The 21,021-nt window shown below is 38.2% G+C and overlaps 1 protein-coding gene across 1 annotated transcript in view; it reads right to left on the reverse strand.

Annotated features, from left to right (window-relative positions):
- Positions 1 to 143: 143 nt before the first annotated feature.
- Positions 144 to 21,021, reverse strand: part of SECISBP2 (SECIS binding protein 2) — a 27,809-nt gene continuing 6,931 nt past the window's right edge. Inside the window, exons 6-17 of the mRNA XM_009329599.1 lie at positions 19,251 to 19,375; positions 18,512 to 18,670; positions 15,494 to 15,595; positions 13,553 to 13,672; positions 12,217 to 12,349; positions 9,441 to 9,610; positions 7,753 to 7,891; positions 7,184 to 7,313; positions 4,696 to 4,916; positions 3,809 to 3,963; positions 3,169 to 3,370; positions 144 to 2,368 (exon numbers count right to left, since the gene is read on the reverse strand). Coding sequence (XP_009327874.1) covers positions 2,259 to 2,368; positions 3,169 to 3,370; positions 3,809 to 3,963; positions 4,696 to 4,916; positions 7,184 to 7,313; positions 7,753 to 7,891; positions 9,441 to 9,610; positions 12,217 to 12,349; positions 13,553 to 13,672; positions 15,494 to 15,595; positions 18,512 to 18,670; positions 19,251 to 19,343 — 1,734 coding nt within the window. The 5' untranslated portion in view covers positions 19,344 to 19,375 and the 3' untranslated portion in view covers positions 144 to 2,258. The remainder of the gene's footprint in view (positions 2,369 to 3,168; positions 3,371 to 3,808; positions 3,964 to 4,695; positions 4,917 to 7,183; positions 7,314 to 7,752; positions 7,892 to 9,440; positions 9,611 to 12,216; positions 12,350 to 13,552; positions 13,673 to 15,493; positions 15,596 to 18,511; positions 18,671 to 19,250; positions 19,376 to 21,021) is intronic.

Consider the following 21,021-nt stretch of genomic DNA (forward strand, 5'->3'; position numbering starts at 1 on the left):
AACTTTCCTGAATGACCTTTTTTTTTTTTTTTGCAATACCAGACCACCTTGTGGTCACAGATGCAGGGTGAAAATTCTTAGTGGCAGTCATAAATCAATGCTGATGCAGACTTCTGACACCAACGTTCAGAAGGAATTTCCCCCCCCATTGTGTTTCTCTTATGACATCTTTTATGGCTAAGGGACAACTATAAAAAGACTTTTCTTGAATTGTCCCTCCTCTTAGATTCAATAGATTCAGAGCAGACAAGTTTAGTTCTGTGGGGCTGAGTAGGAAGATAAGGCTTTGTAAGATTGAGGTCAGAGTTTTAGATGAGCATAGCTGAGCTTTGCCTTCTCTCGGCAGTGAAGTACTGCAAGTAGTAAAAAAGGATTGCCAGAGTTTTTGTTTAGGTCAACTTCATGAAAAAACATCTGCGTAACAGAATTAGTGAACACAACTGTGACCCCTTATAGTGAATTTTTTTGCCACATTCTAAGAACAGGAAATAACTCCCTAAGATTTTGAACAACCTATAATGTTTCCAAAGTAACTTTTCATGCTCTCCTACAGTAAGACAAAATAGAAAATATGGCAAAAAAAAAAAAGGCTGTTAATGTGATCTTCACCAACTGGTCCCCGTTCCGTGCAGTGACTAAGTTTAGCAGTTTCAGAGTTTTAGTGTACTGAAGTGGCACAAGCACGAATAAATCACAACTTACCTCTGAATCAAGGATATCTGCTGGCCAAAACAATCTTTCATCACTGGGATCTTTCACCTTCAATTGCCATTTAAGATTAGAAGAAACTAATACAAAAAGATCATCATCATAACTAGTGACCAACTATGCATTTCAGCTTAAGGCTGGCTTCCCTTACCAATGTTCTTCCTCAAAACTGACATTTCAAGTATCATTAAGTGCCCACCATAAGAGTTTATTTAAGTCACAACCATACTTTATAGAATCAATATATTGTAACAGATTTTATACAATTTACATTCTACAAAATTGTTAGAATTTCAAAATTATTTAAAGTTTTTATATCACTTCTAACTTCACAAGGCAGCTACTTTCCAAAGTATTGCACTACGAATGTTCAGTGCAGTGAAGCACTTACAGACACACTTCAGAGATGCTGGCAGCAGCACATGGCATCTGTATCATCTTTCAGAACAGCTGACAGAAGTTACATGTGCATCCTCCAATTACTTTCTTTAGGCTTGTCCTCTTATGTCTGCAACTTGTAAACAACGGTATTTATATAGGACATTCCCACTAAGGTGCTCCACCACCATTATTGAGCACATTTTGTTTTTAAAGTTTTGTTTCCTGTAAGATATAAATTTTCCCTACCTTAGATACAAACTGAGAGTGATCAAAAACTCTTACATACATACATTGACACACCCCCAAACTGAAGGAATGAGGAGTCTGTCGGCATGGAGAAGGTACAGATAGGATAGCAGGCTCACACATTTGCTGTCCTTCAATATCTTCTAACTTCAAAGCAGGACCTATGATAAACTAGTCTCAGTAGAAGCAGAAACATCATCATGGTACACTTAATCAACTTCATAAAATTTCTAAACAGAGCATTTTCACTTCAGGAATGAGACCTCTGCAGTCCATGCTCTCTCCTTTACACCTGCTGTATGATCCCAGAAGAACAAAATATCACACAGAAGAGCTAACTGGGAACTTTGTCATCATGGCCTTCCTTAATTAGTTTCAATCAAGCTGCCTGCCCAGAATTAATTTCTTGCTGACTGGAAGAAAGTGACATTGACGCCAGCCTGCCCACCTGAGCAGGTTTATTTAGAAGAAAAAAATCAAAACCAAACCCACAATCAAAAAACAGTTGAAGTTCTTTAAACAAGAGTTAAAAATAAAAAGCAACTCCCCGCAAGCCGCAACCTTCTGGCTCATGGAATCTCTTCCCAAATAAAATTATCTTTCTAGCAAGTTCTTTCGGTATATTTTATCACTAACGAAGCAATGCTAGTCCATAAAACCATTAAAATATGCCAGGCCAGTTCAAATGGTCCAGGACTAAGACAATTTGCTGTTGTAATCCGCTATCGTAATCAGCCAAATACATAGAACATAAAAGCATTAGCCAGTGCCTCATGTGCTCCAGTGTCTATTTTGCTTAAAGGGATTCAGAACAGTTTACTTAGCTGACGTCAAATATTTCTTAACTTATTTTATTTTGCTACCTTCTTCCTAGGGGTCTAAAAAAAATAAAAATTAAAAGCCCAATAGAATTGGATCTGGATTTACTGATGCTCTTCTGAATTCACTATCACCATGTCAGCAGTTGCACTCTTTTCCAGTTCCAGTGCATATGGGTTATACTCTTCTTCAAGTTTTCTCTTCCAGATTTTAACTAGGGAATATTAGAATAAAAAAAAAAAACAAACAAACAGGTTACCGTATAATACTTGAGGAAAAACTTAAAATGAAAAGTCACACTGATTCTCTACTTCGTCCTCAAAGTAAGTGCTGAGATAAGTTGGCACATGGACATGTTGATGCTTACACCACGCAACATCAGATGATGCATGAAAGAGTACTTTAGGAGTGATGGGACCCATTGAGGTCCTTGTGGCCAGCCCCCCACTCAAGCAGGGCTAACTCTGAAGGTGGGTGCAACTTTAAAAAAACACAGAAGCTTTCAAAATTTTCAAAGCAATTTTAAGTTGCCTAGTATCTGTGGTAACTGTCATTGTCTGGTGACTGCATGAGCAGAGCTGGAGGAATGTGTTTCTGGAAGTGGAAGGCCTTTACAAAACATGAACACTTTTGGACAGGAAGATGCATCTCAAACAGGCTTCAATACAAAACTTAAGTCCAGCATAGTTATAGAGTATGCATTTGTAGAAAAAAACTTAAGATGTTTTTTTAACAAATAGAAATAACAAGGAGCTCTGTTAAACCTCCTTGGACAAAGCAATGAGTACCGCCTGCCATCAGTGCACTTCACAGAGGAATTTTCTCTACGACTTTCTCAGCAAGAGCTGACCTCAGGTTTATAAAATTAGGGGGCCAGGGGAAACAGCAGAAAAGCAGAATTTCTGCCCTTACTAACCACTAAAGTGTCAGGCGTCATTTGTTTCAGTGAAAATGGTAGAATTGAAGAGCACTTTGAATGAAAACTGAACCAAAAACAAGTCAGTAAATACTCACTATAATTTGGTATATCCTCATCAGAGTCCCTGGAAGATGTTTTACCAGTTTCTGACAAGCCATTTTTTTCATATTCAGTGGTTAAGATGCTGGGTTGGGTTTCTCTTAGTCCTCCTTCAGCTTCTTCCTCTAAAGCTGCTATCATATCTTTGTAGGCCTTCCTGGCCTCTGTTGTCAGTTGTACCATTCTATGAAAATGGTCCTATGGAAATATAAAATATTAGTAGAGCTTAAATCATACAGTAAATTTTAACATCTCCATGAAAATCTGTAATGAATATTCCTTATTCAGAACATACATGTTCATATATAAAAGTTGAGCAGCTAAGTATGTATAAAGACATGAAAAAATTTATAAACGTTTATAAAAACACAAATTCTCTTGAAAAAAAAAAGATTTTGGAAAGAGATCTATATGGAGAGGATGTCAGGAAGACATGGCCAAACTACTTTTTTGAACAGTGCTGAGTGGCTGTACTTCTAAAATCAATTTTTCATGTAAGCAACTGACCTGGGATAAAGGGTGTAAGTGTGCAAATCAAAACAAACAAACAAAACCTTAAAGTCAGAGTATTTTTCTTCCCCTTACAGGTAAAAAGTAAAGCTAAACAAAAACACGAACCTATGTATTTCAACTTACCTGAGCCCCATCATAGCTAAAAATTCCCACCACACTCACAGGCACTGCTTTGTTCACACAGCGGCCTAGGGCCTTGCGATTAAGGGCAAAAACGAACGGGATATTCTGTTCACAGGCGCAGTCAATAATGTTGTGTAGAGTCTCATCCAACCCACCTGGAGCAGACAACAGAATTAGCAAAGAATGACACTATTCAAGCTGATTATAACTAAAGGACAGTACTGTTAAAAGTAGTGGCAAAAAATACCCCAAGATTATGGGTGCATTCTGAAATTACAAGAGTTTATAGGCAAAAATACATGGATCTCAATAATAGTGTTAGATCTCCATTTGACATTTTTTTCTTAGTTCTTAATTAGCAGTATCCTTAGACTACTACTATTCCGTATTTTGTTATATGTGTAGTACAGTCTAATCTAGTATTAAAAAAAAGACCCAGCTGCTAAGAAATTATTTAAAAGTTAATAGAAAGCAATGAAAATAATTACAACAAATTTTAAACAAACTATCACTGACAACTTATTGTCAATCTGTGGCCTAAAAGAGACTGATACAGCAGGGCTTCTTGTGGTGGCACAGTGGGCATCACTAACCTTTGTCTCTTCTCAGCTGCGCCAGCGCAATCTTTTGTGCAGCTGCACTGCAAATCGAAAACTAAACAGATCCTAGTTTTAGATAGCTTCCCCCACCCCAGATAGTCTTGACTCAGCTCGCACTTCAGCTGCACAGCAGTAAACAATCCGAAGAAGGAAGGCATCTTTATATGACTTTATATTGAAAGGCTACTCAAATAAGTTCCTCCAATAATAATACTGCTGCCAGTATACTGAGTCTGCTTTTTTACATTTCTTTTACTAAACAAACTTTTTTTTTTTTTACTTATTTACCCTTTGACTGAATCTTTTCACAGTTAGGAGAGATGATGACACACTTCAGTTTTTTCAGCTTCAGATGTTTCAGAACTTCTCTAAGACCCATAACAAGCCTGCGTTTTATCTTGGCCTTTACTGGGTCTTTCTGATACAAGCGATCTTGGAAACGAACCAGTTCTTTTAAGAGATCTGTCACACAACTGTCAACTTCTTTACTAAGTACCTGGCTGCAATAACTGGAAGAAAGAATCAATTAAATGTTAAAAACCCTAAAATTACAAATATGTAACACAAAAATATATAGTATGTAAAACATGTAAAATATAAACAGTTTACCTCCTGTTCTATTCTACTCCATTCCATTCTATTCTGTTCTATGTCTTTGTCTTTTTTTCTGTTTCCACTCCAAACACACTTGTTATATACATGAAAACAAAAATTTACTTAAGATTTTTTTTTCAGTGGCTGAGAACTTAGAGAAAGTTTTGTTACTTGTGGTATCTGGATACCCTATCAAACTATACTAGAAATACATACACACATGTACAATAAACATATATATATAATGCCAATAAATATATACATATGTTTTTCTACTGAAGCATTTTTCTGAGGACATTTATTTTGACCTATATAAATCAAAGTTCAGCAACCAAAGCATAACATTCTTGTTTATTTTTATAAATTCCAAGCTACTTATAACAAAGATGGAAATCTGGATCAAATTCCTCCTCCCCAGGTTCATATTTTTTATCTGTCATCTTATTTCACTTATCAGACTACAGCCTTGTAGTATTCATAAGGAAAGGATAAAAAACGGATGGTACTTCATCCTTCTAGTATTCCCTGGGAAAGATCAGGGTTCCAAATTGTCCCGTCCCGTCCCACCCCCCCCATCTTTTATGCAAAGAATCGTTCAGTAAAGAAGTGTCTCAAAGCTCAAAGCTTTCCAGTTGATTTCATTAAGTCTCAAAGACAAGTCTACTAGAACACTGAAAATCTAATCTAAAGACACAAAATATTCTAAGCTTCGCTGAATGCATTACATCCTGTAATAGGTAGGACTGAGTTGCCCTGTACGTATTGAACCCAAACTGTGCTTTCAGTAAAACAGCATTGCATAGACACAAATTAAGTAATTTTTAATGCAATTGAAAGTTAAATTAGAGCTGACACATGGCATCAGGAAGATAAAGAATGGCTGCATCAATATTAACCTTTACTATAACATGAACTGCAAAAAGGCCAGTGGTGCCTTTATGGGAAGAAAACTAGAAGTTAAAACACTGCTTACCTAAAGTAACTGTTTTAAACTGTCATGACTGGACCTCTTCACATATAGTAATGACTATTTCTTCTTTTATAAGGAAACATGTATACATGTCTGTTTAAACAAAACTAAAAGTGTTTGCACATAATAACCCATATATCGTCTCTTTATTTCTCTGCCTAGCCACAACTTGAAAATGTCATCTGGCTAGTCACATTCTTTACATTTTTGCCATTTGGTCTAGCAGCAGAAAACCAAAGTACATACTAAAAATAAGTACGGTGTACTACTGTGCTGGTTTTGGCTGCAATAGAGTTAATTTTCTTCATAGTAGCTTGTATGGGGCTATGTTTTAGATTTCTGCTGAAAACAGTGTTGATAATACAGGGATGTTTTGGTTACTGCTGAGCAGTGCTAACACAGAGTCAAGGCCTTTTCTGCTTCTCACCCCACCCCACCAGCGAAAAGGCTGGGGGTGCACAAGTAGTTGGGAGGGTACACAGCTGGGACAGCTGACCCCAACTGACCAAAGGGATATTCCATACCATATGACGTCATGCTCAGCATATAAAGCTGGGGGAAGAAGGAGGAAGGGGGGGACGTTTGCAGTTATGGTGCTTTGTCTTCCCATGTAACTGTTACGCGTGATGGAGCCCTGCTGTCCTGGAGATGGCTGAACACCTGCCTGTCGATGGGAAGTAGGGAATGAATTCCTTGTTTTGCTTTGCTTGTGTGCGCAGCTTTTGCTTTCCCTGTTAAACTGTCTTTATCTCAACCCATGAGTTTTCTCACCTTTACCCTTCCGATTCTCTCCCAGTTCCCACTGAGGGGGAGTGAGCAATCGGCTGTGTGGTGCTTAGTTGCTGGCTGGGGTTAAACCATGACAACTACTCTTTTTCTTAAATATTATGCTGGCACTCCATTTATTTAAAATAAGGTACTTATACTTTAACAGCAGCTCCTTTTCCTCCCTTAGCCTCTAATTAATTTCTGATCTTTTTTTCCTTCAAGGAACATGCATTTTGAAGTGAGAATTACAACAATGTACAGACTATTTCTCTGGATATCATTTCTTTGTCTATGTGTCAGCTTACAGAAAAACAAAAAAAAATTAGAACCTTTCAGTCTAAACTCCAATTAGTGTTGCACAGAATGCAATTGAACTATCTTGTTTGAAAAATTGCATATCAGTGGTACTGTGGAAAAACAGAAATCAATACAATCAATACTTACTCTCTAAAATTCCTACTATGGATTTTTGGAAGATTGGAAGTTAGCTGCTTTGAAGTCATAGAACCTTCTGTAGTTTCCTTGATCCCTATGTTCTCCAGAAACCCTTCAGCAACTTGCGTTACAGGAACAGCTATCATGTAAATAAAGACATTTCAATGAAAAGACAGACCAAAAAGCCTTGTAAAGAGACTAACTTGTCGAGTATCTCTGGAAGAGTCACTACTTTGGTATTACAACAGTCTGTGGTAGTAGGGGAACAGGTCATACATTTTTTATCTCTTAGTTTTAAACAGACTGCCAGAGAGATGCAGGGACTCTCATTATGACGTATAATAAATCAAACAGGTATGAAAGTGTGGAACAGTAATCAGAATCCCAATTACTCAACTACACTGACTATCAGCTTTGGCACACTTCAAACTCTAGATAAGCGCAAGCTGAATCTTAGAAAATTCTGAAGTTACAGTTTTCATTTGGCAGTATTTGCTACACATTTTTGAAAGTACTAAGCGTGCTCACTCTCAAATCTCCATCTACATGCTGTATTATAGCCTTCTCTTGAAAGATACCTGCTCGACTATCTTGTAGAAGCATTTCATCTTCAGTAATATTTTCTGCAGACTGACAAATATTATCTTCATCTTTTGGTACTGCTCTCTGTTCTAACAGGTGTTGCTGTTTTCGCTGTTCTCTTTCTTTCAGAATAATCTAAAAATATATATATATAAAACCCAAATCAATTCATTGTCACATAGGTAACAAAGCAGTTTCTCGTACCAAGTGTTTACGTACAGAGCATTCAAAAAGAAGTTTTTAACCTTTTAACCTCATTCAAAAGTTAAAACATCTGGGGGTTGTTTAATTTGCACATAAAAAGAAGGAAAGATATTCCCTAAATCTACATAGAAAAGGACTTTTTCCTTGATTACCAGTGCCTGGGTGGAGAAAATAATTACTAAAGATCAACTACAAGAGCAGAACTAAAGTTAAAGTGACAAATTGCTTCAATGCAGAGAAGCAGGTGAAGTAGTCTCCCTCTTTACCTTTCTTCTTCAGACCGTCAATTTCTAGCAATTCAGCCAAACACTCAAGTACATACATATATATATATATATATATGCACAATTACTCTTCCCCCTTATTCTCCTGTTAAAAATCTTGAGTCAGTCTAATAGATCGCTGTCTCTGAATTTGCTGGTTGAAGAAATTACCATGGATAGTAAAGCCATATGGTATGTGGAAGAAAGGAAAGTAGGACATATGCTGGATCCAAACATGCTTCACCATCCATACCGTAGGTGAAAGCAATAATCAGTTTCTGGAAACTCATCTTCTTTCTCTGCTTTCATAGCTGCTAAGAAGCAGTTATTGTATATATGGCCACTAGCTCAGCTAATCTACCCAAAATTTGTAATTAATTACACCACAGAATCTGATTACAAAAGTAAATTTCTCCATTTGCATTTGTCAAAGATGAACAAAGAACAAAAATAAGCTCCCTATCTCAGAACACAGATACTACACAGACAAAACAATCTTTGCCTTCTCAAACCTACTTTGAAAAATAGATGGCATGAAGATAGAACAGCCAGAAGAGACAGTAATTAGTATCACCCCCCAGGGTTTGTTATATGTTGTTTATATTGTACAGTTCTCAAATTCAATTAAGCAGCACAGAATGACCACTAAACTACCTTCACTAGCTCTGTAAGAGTTGTTCTAGACCAAAAAGTGACCTAGCGACAGAGTGGTATCTCAAAATCCTCTGTATAGAAGACATGACAAGAAGCAATGTGAATGGGTAAAGAGGGAAGGTACAAGAGAAATCACCAGGTGGATTTAACACTAGTTGCTGCAGATTCAGTTGAAGCTCTGGCTTGGAAGAGCACAGAAACACTAAATTCTACCTTTGTTTTATCCATTCTCTGCAGCCCTGCAAATAAGCATGTCTTGTCCAAACCAAGTAAGATTTCTTTGGATGTCCCCCTGTACCAATGATGTGTGGACACTTTTGTAGTGGCACTTCTTCAGCTATCAAGTGATTTAAGTAAGAAAATATATTTTGGGGGAATTTTATGTGCTATTTAGCAAGACTCCCCTCTTCTCTCCTGCCTCCCCTCCCCTTTTTTAAACCAAGGAAAGCTAAAATTGAATTTAGACAAGTGGACGCTCAGATGCAGATCTCCATACTGGAAGGTTTAATAGACTCACAGAATAATACCCTATATTGTACTATGTACAGTAAAAATAGGAGCACCTTTTTAAGAGGTGTTGGTCTCTTTGCTTTAGGGACTTCTCTCTGTTTCCCTTTCTTTACCAAAGGAGCGCTGGAATCCAAAGGGTTATGAGGCATCTTTCCTTGGTTTAACCGGTGACTTTTTGTGGCTGTAGCAGGTTCTTTAGAAAGCAATGGTATGGCACCACCAACTGAGATAAAAAAAAAGTCTGCATCAGACAACCATAATAAATACCTAAAACAGAATCCAATGCAAGTTTAATGTCTGGATTAGGACTAGTATACATATATTAAATTTGTGTTGTGTTGCTATTAAGAATATTTATAGGCAATCCTGTGTCATTAAACAATGTTATTTAATAAAGATACTCCTCCCAAAAGACTGACATGTTTTCTACTTTTATTATACAACCAGAATCACAAGCTCTGTCCCTGAACTCTCAAAAGCAGAATTTGGCAAAACACTGCACTCCAAGCTACCTTCAACACCACGCCACGCTGGCTTGGTAAACCCTTCAGGAATCTCCACATTTCATGGTAATGGCATTTCCTCCTCCACAGAGTCTGTACTGCGTTAAGATAAATACTGAGTTGCAGTATTGCAGATTTTAGATTTAATTGCTGTAAATAATCTGGAACACTTACTTTTACCATTTGTTATGCCTTAATGAAGTTGGATGAAGTTCATTTGCAGATAGGCAATGAGTAATGCAAAGCTATAGCTAAGTCCCTTTTGCTTAACCAGCACAGCTCTCAGGAGATGTCTACTTCACTTGCATTTTTCAGAGGGTTTAGAGCACAGAAGCTTTAAATGACTGTCCAAGTCCCTGAACCTGGACCTTCCAAACCATGACCTCACACCCTAAAAACCACTCTCCCTTTTCAACTATCAGTAGGAATTGCTGTATCATGTGAGAGCACTTTGTCAAACTTCAGTTACCTGCAATATAAACCAGGTTACATTAGCAAGTCAATGAAGAGGATGACATACGCATCAGTGGAATGAGCTTGACACCTTTGTGCCTCAGGCAACCTCTCTCCCCTAAAAAACACCCAAAACTTCTGGCAGCTTGTCCTGAGCCATCTTCATTTACTGCTTCCGAAGTATTCATATGCTGATCCTCCAACACCACATACAATACTATTAATATAAACGGTTTACTTCATAAAACTGCTACACTGCAACTTTTCTTTTTTGGCTCTGTGTAACAAAGGCAAATTGAGAACACTGCCAAGAACGTTGTGCAGGATGTTAGCATAGGTGGCTACAAAATTGAAGCTGGATTTGAAGCAATACATAAGTATACATCCTGCAGACACATGATATTTCCTTCACTGTGTACATCATGTCTTTATTTCTCATGTTGGAACTTGATGGCTTTAACAGTTTGAGTCATTTTGCATGGTTGATGCATTTCCAAAGTGTAATTACTGCTTTACTATGCTGTTCCATCCATACATTATTTACCAAATGAAGTACTAACTGGAATGAAATAACTTTGTCTGCAGTCACACTCCTTGCCCTTCTTGTTCACTATGCTGCTCTTTTGGTTACAGAGGTCAGCACAATGCCACTTCACAAACTGAAGTTACATTTTGGCACACACCAATTTAATGGGTGCACTCAAAGTTAAAAAAAAGTATAAAGCTGAGGTAACATCTGCCTTATACTTCCAGGATACGAACATGACACATCAATTTCTCTTCTGCAGCAGATTCAGACACAGGCAATTTAATATTAGAAAACAGGTATTGTGACCCATACCTTTGTGCTCCACCATCTACTCGCCAATCCATACACTGTATTATTTTCTATAAACAAAATTGTTATTAGCACCTCTGCAGCATTGAGTTTGGCTGACTCAAATGAAAAAAAGGAGATCAATTGCAGAAAAAGAATTTTAAAAAGCATCTTACAAGTTCTCTCAGTTAGTGAAGGAAAATCCCATCAATGCTTGGTATTTCAAGCTTTTTATTTAAAAGCTCAGCTATCGTATTAAACATTGTGAGATGAATTCTCTCACGATCAGCTCTCTTTCTGAAATAATTTAAAAAAAAATCTTTACTGAAATAAGGAGAGAAATTTTATCACCATTAAGTTCTAGCAAACATCATGTTTCCTTTAGCTAAATATACTGCACTAACATAGCCGAGACTAAATTTTGACCTACAATGAAAAAGGCACTGAGCTATTTGTTTCTGCTTCCTGGTTATGCATCCACAAGGTCTGAAAGATTCTCTCCATCACCAAAACCTAGCATTTTGTTAACAGCAATTATTTCACAACTATCAGGCATGGCAGAACTCATCCTGATTGACTCTCATATAATGCCTGTGTCTGCAAAGGAGCTTTTTCACTCAAGTTACAGCTCTAGGATTTCTAGCATCAGAGGAGCTTAAGAAAGCCTTTGTTACTACGTAGCCCCTTCCTGCAGGTTCACATCACAACAGTAACACACATAGTTAAGATGAAGCAAAAACCTCCACAAACATTAGTATTTTTGTCAAAGCTAAATTTCAATCACCTTATATTATGTAAGATTTTTTTTTTTTTACAAATCATTGTCCTGAAGACTTTTCTTTCCCCAAGTCTTCTTTCTCCAAACAATTCAGATTGCCATGCTTTTTAAATTTTTTTTTTTTTAAAAGAACCTTCATTTTCTCTTGCATCTTGTAAACTGTGCTCCTGCCTGCATATTCAGAGATCACTACGAATCAGAAATCAGGCTACATTTAACATTTGAATACTTAAAAACAACTCAAGTTGAAAGAAAGGAAATTTCATCATAACCAATACCTGAAAACACCACAGGTTTAGAAGACTGTTTTGACTTCTCTGTTTGCTGCTTCTGCTCCAAGACTGCCAGCATGCCACCCAAATCCAATTGCACGGGAATTTGACTCTTCTTACCACTGCTCCTGGATGTTTCCTGAACAAGTTAAGTACCAATTAGTAATGCTCTCCATTTCAGAATGTAAAGACTGTATTTTGTATGGCGTGTACTAACATTCAACATCTTCATCCACGATACTTTCTATTTGTAACTTCATTCAAAGAAAGTAGTTTGATCTTTAAATACATATCAATTTTAATGTGAAAAACAAAAAATCAGAAACAGTTCAAATAACTTTCAAATAGCTACTGGAAAAAAGCATAAAAGTATAAAGTCTTTACTAAAGGAGGTGCTTTATGTCAGGCTCCCACTTTGGTCAGACTGCCACCTATCTTTGAAAAAGAAAAAAGGCTTACCAGAATGGAAAGTTTTGTTAAAAGTACAGAAAAACTACTCTGTGAATCTTCCAGGGTATGTGATTGCAATACACATTTATCATTATCTTCAATGCCTTATTAAAAAGAGAGGTCATCATCTTTAAGCACCATCTCCTCATAAGCAGTAATCTTTCTGTCTGCTTTGAAGAGAAGGTAAAAGCGGTGCCCCACACTTGACACCACATTTAATGATTCAGAATATAAAAATATTACAAATCAATAGTCTAGCAAAGACTACAGAAGGGCAAACTATGATGGCAAAACATGTTAAGGAAATGATTTTGTGCTTTTAGAAGTCTTATCCTGGAGGACCAATTCATTATAGCTTTTGTTACAACAGGGTTAAGGAATGCGACCTGCTCCTTCTGAGCCTAGGATCTCATCTCATCTCACATCAGAGCTACGCCAGAACCTACTCACCAACATGGAACTACTTACTGACCTCACTGTTGCTCTGTATTTCTTCTCCTTGCCCCAAGCTAAGTGGATCTCCTTGCCTCTTTGTCTTAATCTAGCAGAACCATTTTTAAGAGGTTCCCAGCTCCTTAAGACAATCGGTTTGGACTGGATTTATGCCATGATCAAAAAAGACAGGCGAAAGAAAAACTCCTGATATCTGAAACTTGCAGACATTAATGAAAAGCTAGTATTTTTCCTTAAACACTGTATCACAAACTGGGGGCTAGTAATTACTACCATGGAGCGCTTCTGATCACAAGGATCTTCTCACTTATCTCAAAGTACGAATGACAAAGTATGAATACAATTGCAGATGAGCTTGGACTTAGTCTTATACTTAAATATGCCAATTTTGTTTGTCATTTTGAGTTGTAAACTTATTTTCAAACATCAATTCTTTTACCTGCATTTTCTTTCTTTCTAATATAGAGGATGAAGCTTGCTTCCCTGACAGTCCATCCACCTTGGAAGTTCCATCCAGTGTGGGAGACCGACTATCCCAAGGCTCTTCGGGGAGATGGATCTTTAAAATTTAGAGACAAAGGTGACAAGGAGGAAGAGAAAATATTTAAAGACACATGGAAAAGGGTAAAGTGAATATGATATTAAATTCAAATGGAACACAGATGGTAGGATTGAGTGCACCCTCAGTAAGTTTGTGAATGACACCAAACTGAGTAGTACAGTTGATATGCTTCAACGAAGGGATGCCATCCAGAGCAACCTTGACAGGCTTGAGGAGTGGGCTTGTGTGAACCTCATGAACTTCAACAAGGCCAAGTGCAAAGTTCTGGACATGTTTTGGGGCAATCTGCAGTATCAACACAGGCTGGGGGATGAAGGGATTGAGAGCAGCCCTGCAGGGAAGGACCTGGGGATACTGGTGGATGAAAAACTGGACATGAGCTGGCAATGTGCGTTCACGGCCCAGAATGCCAATTCTATCTTGGGCTGTGTAAAAAGAAGTGTGGCCAGCAGGTTGAGGGAGGTGATTCTCCCCCTCTACTCCACTCTGGTGAGACCCCACCTGGAGTACTGTGTCCAGCTCTGAGGTCCCCAGCACAGGAAAGACATGGACCTGTTGGAGCGGGTCCAGAGGAGGCCCACAAAAATGGTCAGAGGGCTGGAACACCTCTCCTATGATAAAAGGCAGAGAGAGTTGGGGAGGTTCAGCCTGGAGAAGAGAAGGCTCTGTAAGACCTTATTGTGGCCTTCTAAAAGTGCGATCATTTATTCACTGCCATACTACTTAATCAGACTCATGATTTCCTTCTTTTTTTCAGATTTGGAAGAAAAAAACAGCAAGGCAGCTTCATCTTCAAATATTTGTTACAGAGGAGTATGAGTGGCTTAATGATCACGTCTCTACAACTTACATAACCTTTGAGAGGTTATATCCCACTTATGTCTACAAAGCTAAAACGTTTCTCTCATATGAGGTGCAAGTCTGTATAACACTTTCTTTATAACAAATCTAGTTTAAGCAATTACTGTGGCTTTTGCTGCTCATTCCTCCCTGTCAATGCAATTTACTGCCTCAAAGCAAACACGGGTTTTGGGCTTTTTGGTTTGTGTGGGGTTTTTTGTTTGGTTTTTTTTTTGTTTTTTGGTTTTTTAAACCACTAATATTCACAGTGAAACAAAACAAAGGACAAAAATCTCTACCAGCAAAACTAGTTTCAAAGAAACAGAAACCTGGAATTTCACCTTTATTATTTATGTTATTTGCTTTGCAAGAGCAATCATATTTCCAATCCTTGTGATTTACGTCTGGGCTTCATTCCCATGTTGGATGAATTTCCAAATTAATCCTTGGGATTCATTTCACTCATGCTAAAAAAAATAGCTTGGATTTACAATTGATGTTAGACTCAAATTCTTACCCTTGCACAGGTTGAGAATGAAGTGTTACACTGTTCAGATGCCCTTGAAATTTGAACAAACAGCAAAGGCAGAAATTGAAAGAGTCTTAGTACTTTTTTTATGAAATGCAAAATTAAACCAGAACACTACCTGTAGGAAAATAAACTACATAAACAGAATTCATCTCAACTAACTTTGAGTGTCCACAACAGAGGTGTCTATATTGGAATTAGTATCCCAGAGTTTAGGCAGCAGTTCAGAGACCAAAAAGGTATCTCCTTTGGAATGATATGAATCTGCTGAATACAGTGAGTAGCTCTTCGCTGTCCACAGAGTACCTAAGGGGATCGCCATGGGCAGAGCTCCACATCATAAGCACCTACATTTAGTCAAAAGAATTTCACCTTTAGTCTCATTTAAAACTTGCGGTCTTTTCCTGCTTATTTTCTTAACATTCACATAATGTCGTAAGATTACTTACTTCAGACTGCTTTCTGACAGCAGGAGTAAATGATGATTTCTGAGATCCTAGTCTGTTTCTCCTATCAGAAGCAGCTGCCAGATCAGGAAACTCCTCAGAATCCTAAACAAATAAATCAGAAGATGATTTTATAAGAACTTTCAAGTCCATATTCTCAAAACTGAGTTTTCCTACATTCAAATGATTTTCTCACTGCTTATCAAACATTCACCGTATTCTGTTTCACTGTACAAAAATTCAGAAGCCAAGTGCAATGCCACCAACTATAATCAGCGCTACAATAGTTAAGTCGTCTATGCAGCAGCTAATTCAGGGCTGAAAGAACTTACAAGAGAAACGCTTCCAACAGCAGCTTGTTATTGCTGTCAGCTGATACAAATAATTAGAGGTAAATGGCTCCTAAAGGAGTGTTTTTCAGATCATTTAACAGCCTTGCAAATAACTTCCCTCTTCTTCCATACAGTCTCCAGCTGTGCAATTCTGCCTTAAACATGCAAGTGGTGAAGAACAAAAAAGGGCAAGCAAAAGGGTAATAACTCTTGACTACAGTATGGAAATAAACAGCTAAATCACTCAAGTGATTATGTAGGCTTAGGCACAAGAGTAAATTTTATTAGCAGAGGATATGTTATCCAGACTCCATATTAACTAAGTGCAGACAGACTGGAGCTTGCTCTACACTGGGCACCTTATATCCACTACCTCAATCATAATGATCCTCATCCACCAGCTTGGTTTTCATTCAGTTGCTCTCCTCCCACTTTCTGAGAGGCCTTTTTAGCTGTGATACAATACTACTGAACATACCAACACTTCTTCTGCAGCCTGAAAGACTTCATTTAAACAGTACAAGCTAGGAAGCTCTAAGCATAAGGACAGACACACCTCACACAATGAACTATTTTTAAAGAAGCTTGGAAGTATGCCCAAAGACAACTGCAAGAAAGGGAAAAATCTTTCACAAACACACTCTTCCAGCTTAGGGATGACTTTAACCAGAGATAGTACCTTTGCATTTAAATAGCCCTCACTAGAATAAATTTTTATTTTAATCTGTCCAATCACTTATTGAATTCAAATAAATTTCTGGCATTTGCAACATCCTATAGCAAAATGAATAATTAAAATCTAGCACTCAGTGTGACACTACACCTCCTTGTATTTGCTCTTAACTCATCACCTGTAAGAACCAGAGGACATCAAACAAAATTAGGAGAAAGATCAAATAATTTCCTTTTTATTTCCTTGTCGCTTCTGATTCCCTCTTAGCCATCTATTTTACAGACTGAGAAGTCCTAGTTTATTCAGTCTTGCCTCCCACAGAAATTGCTTCATACCTTTGATTATTTTTGGAGCCTTTTTTCTATCTTTTTTAGTTCAAGTATGTATATTTTTTTAAGGAGTGGGGGAAACACAAGAAAACAAAATCCATGCTATACTTAGATTGGACATGTCCTGGATTTATGTATTGTCATAATCCATTTTCTTTTCTATTTTCCTAATAATTCCCAGCACTGTTTGCATGTTTGACCAGTACTACCAGCACTGACCTGATTATCAATAGCAGCTTCAATTTTTTTCCCCTCAGGGAAAATACCTAGCTAAGGGCCTATCACTGTGTATGGAAAGACAGCATTACTTTTCCCCAAATGCATCCATTTACGCTCATTAACAGTGTCTATAAATGAGTGACTTTTATAAAACTAGTAAGTGATCCAATATATTGCTCCGGTGAGCTGCTGCACATAGCAGAACCTTCTTAAATCTTCTGGGTGCCCGGAAGTTTTGTGTGTATGATCCTTTCATGCTCTTCTATTTCAAGAGCATCACACAAGTGCCTCAGCCATTTTTCAAACTGATGAGCACACAAGCAAGCATTCCCAGCAAACCAGGAGGGTCTGAAAGCTGCCCCCCACTGCCACAACAGATGCTGCATCCACATCACGGATTTCAGTGCAATGCGTATGTCCTGTTCCAGGATTCTGTGCCTTTTTTTTCCATTTCTGTTTTCAATAGTCCCATTACCTTCCTACTGTTTTCCACAACTCAGGCCATTCTCTTTCTGTTTAGATGGTGAGTCATTCACAGGTCAGGCATTGTATGGTAGCATATAGTAAAAATGGGGATGTTCTCATGAGGGAAAGACCCTGCAGATCTTTGATTCTACCCATAATTCTCGAACAAAGAGGTCTGTAAACAGTCATTTCTTGTGCTGTTCCAGGACAATGAACCACACAATGAAAAGAACATGTAGACACAGTTCTGCTCCATGTTCCATGTCAGAACGTACAGAACAGAAGCCAGCCAGGAAGGCTTCTTTATGCTGTCATTTCACAGGCTGAACATCACGTACACTAGATCAAACATATAAATCAACACATAATGCTGTACGATATTGGGCTTTCAATGAAGCACTGTCAAACCATGGACCATACAACAATCCTCCATTGTAGGAAAGTCTAAAGCCTTCATGATACTGATATACTCATATTAGTGTTTTGATACTTTTGTATTACAGCTACGTGAATTTGAAAAAAATCTGGAATTAGCAATCAGGAATGTAAGCAGTGACAACTGTGTTCCATAGAAATTGCTTCCAGATGTGAGATGGGTAGAATTGTAATACCAGTACCACATTCTTTAAAATTGTGGCACGCTATGGTACCCAGTATATTCCCCAGCCCTTTGCACTTTGCTTTCTGCAACAGTTACTACAGAATATTTTTAATTTAGGAAATTTGACTTTTATTGTTAACATCCAGACCCTCAGGTGCATCATTCCAAATTTGCTCCTAAGTCTCTTCTGCACTACTCTGTGCTCACTAAATACGTGGTAAGTCAAAAGGCACAACTGTTCCCTACCAGTAACTTCTGACAAACATCTCAGCTGAAATGGACCTGAAGCAATATCCTCTACAAATGTGATTTGAACTTAAATTTGTACAAAGCTGTGTTAACAGCTGGTCTTCCAATACACTCATAACACTTAAAAGAACAACAAAAACCTCTTCACTGTACCTCAATCCTTGGTGGTTCCTGTACTGTAGTAGATTCATTTTGAGGTTTCTCTACATCAGTGGGTGTCTTTGGTTTTTTCTTCTTTTTCTTCTTTTTTTTCTTCTTTTCTGACCCTTCTTCAGGCTCAGTTTCACTAGCATCATTTTTTGTTTCTGACTGCTGAAAAAAATCATGAGGCATGACCATTAGAAATTGATTTATTTCAATACCACCTACCAAAATAAATGCAAGTGACCACACTTACACAACTAAAAGGTATCTTAATCAATCCAGGCTAGGACATTAAGTGGACAAGGAAAATTCAAGATCTCTTAGAAATTCAGAGCTACTGCAAAAATTCTTCATTTGAAGCACATTGCACGGTTATCGGAACGTATCGGGACTACTGAGATTTCAATCGGAAACATCCACCCAAATAAGGCCAGAGTTCCATGTTTCACATCTCATTCTGAGGGTCAGGAATTTGAAAAAAGTCCAGCCTAAAAGTAATGTATTCAAATCAGCTATTTTGGAAGTTTGTGTTGCTGGAGTAGCACTGTCTTTTCATATCTTGTTATTCTTTTCCACTACAGGAGAATAAAAATTCTAATAAGGACAAGGTAACTTTATATTACTTCTTAAAAGCTACATTAGAAGTGGACACTGTACAGAGCCTAGGAAAAAAATGGCAATGTTTCACATCAAGAGACACAATCACACAGCGACAGAAATTAGTTTGGAGCAGAGAATTCTCAAGTACCTTTGCTTCACTATCCTGCTTCCCTTTGCCTCTGGAAAGACCTTCAGATGCTGGTGGTGACACAATTTTCTTTGGGGGCTGTGAAAGTACCATGGCCCAAGACACATGTGGCTGAGCAGAGCCATCTGCAGGTGATTCAGGAAATGCCGTTGGGGAAAAAAGTAATATACAAAGATGTCTCAAAAATATTTTTCAAATATTCAAAAGAAACAGGATCAGTAATAAATTAATCAAGGACTAGCAAATACAGCAGAGAGCCATATTCCTTCTGAGAAAGGACTGAAATAAGACACTCACAGATTTCATTTCTCCAGAAAACTTTCTAGGATTGTCACTACTCCATATATTGTCTGGCACTATATACATACACTTAGCCCAATTAAGTTATAATTGGAAATAGTGTGTCATACTAACTACATACAAATAATTCCACGCTAATTTTCTAAGCTATTTTTCTTTAAAATAATGAACTTCTGCTACATTTATGTACAAAATTCCTTTAATATTTATCCCACTCAGTCAAACAGCTTTCACATACAAGGCCACATCAGTACTATCTACTTTCTAAAAACTTCCAGTTTTACTCATATATACCAGCTGAAAGACTTCCTAATGTGCCTCAGTGTACAAGAATTTCACCCACTACCACTCAGAGGTATCAATGTTTTGAAAGAACTCACACTTAATTAATTTTGTAAATATTCCTAACACACTGCAAATACAGAACCAAATCCAAATTTTTCTTTAAGAATGAGAAAAACTTTCATTGACCAATTAAATAGCATAATGGGTTTACATGGCAAGGTTTTGGTAGCAGGGGGAGGATGCAGGAGTGGCCTCTGTGAGAAGACGGACACTGCCAGCCCCAGCCAGCTCCAAAACAGACCCACCACCAGACACAGTTGAGCCCATCAGCGATGCTGGTGGTGCCTATGTGACAACATATTTAAGAAAGGGTAAAATACGCTGTGCAGGAGTTGTGAAAGGGAGGGGTTAAGAAAAAAATGTGAGAGAAACAATCCCGCAAACACCAAGGTCAGTGAAGAAGGAGGGGGAGAAGGTGCTCTGGGCACTGGAGCAGAGATCCCCCTGCAGCGCCTGGAGAAGACCATGGTGGAGCAGGCTGTTCCCCCACAGCCCTGCAGAAGAAGGAGTGGCAAAAAGGAGCTGTTATGAACTGACTGCAACCCCCATCCCCCTGTGCCACTTGGGGCAGGGAGGAGGTAGAAGAGTTGGGAATGAAGGAGTGAAGATGAGCCTGGAAAGAAGAGAGGGTAGGGGAAAAGTGGTTTTAGTGTTGTCTTTGTTTTGCATCATCCTGCCCTATTTTTAATTGGCAACAAATTTGCTTTGCCCATGATGGGCAACTGGTGAGCAATCTCCCTGTCCTTATCTTGACCCACAACCTTTTTTTCATATTTTCTCCTCCTGTCCTGCTGAGGAGGGAAAGTGAGAGAGCAGTTGGGTGGGAGTCTGGCCACCAGTCGAGGTCAACCCACCACAAACAGCTACTTTATTCCGTGGGATAGGAACCAAGGCTAGTGTTTGGGGTAAAAACATTGTCAGGTGACTGTAAAGTTTCTGGAATAACTTTATCTTTAGGAGTGTCCTCCAAGGCGCTTCAGCAGATTAACCTGCCCTTTCTGAATCCTTACTGAAGTCAGTGGGAAGATAAGGGCCGAACTGTCCAGGCTGGTGCATTCTGTATATACACAGAAATCCAGTGAGAGGCACTTAGACAATCCAATGCATAATGCATGTGACACCTCCA

Source organism: Pygoscelis adeliae, unplaced genomic scaffold, assembly GCF_000699105.1.
Source record: "Pygoscelis adeliae isolate BGI_AS28 unplaced genomic scaffold, ASM69910v1 Scaffold138, whole genome shotgun sequence".
NCBI classification, from domain to species: domain Eukaryota; kingdom Metazoa; phylum Chordata; class Aves; order Sphenisciformes; family Spheniscidae; genus Pygoscelis; species Pygoscelis adeliae.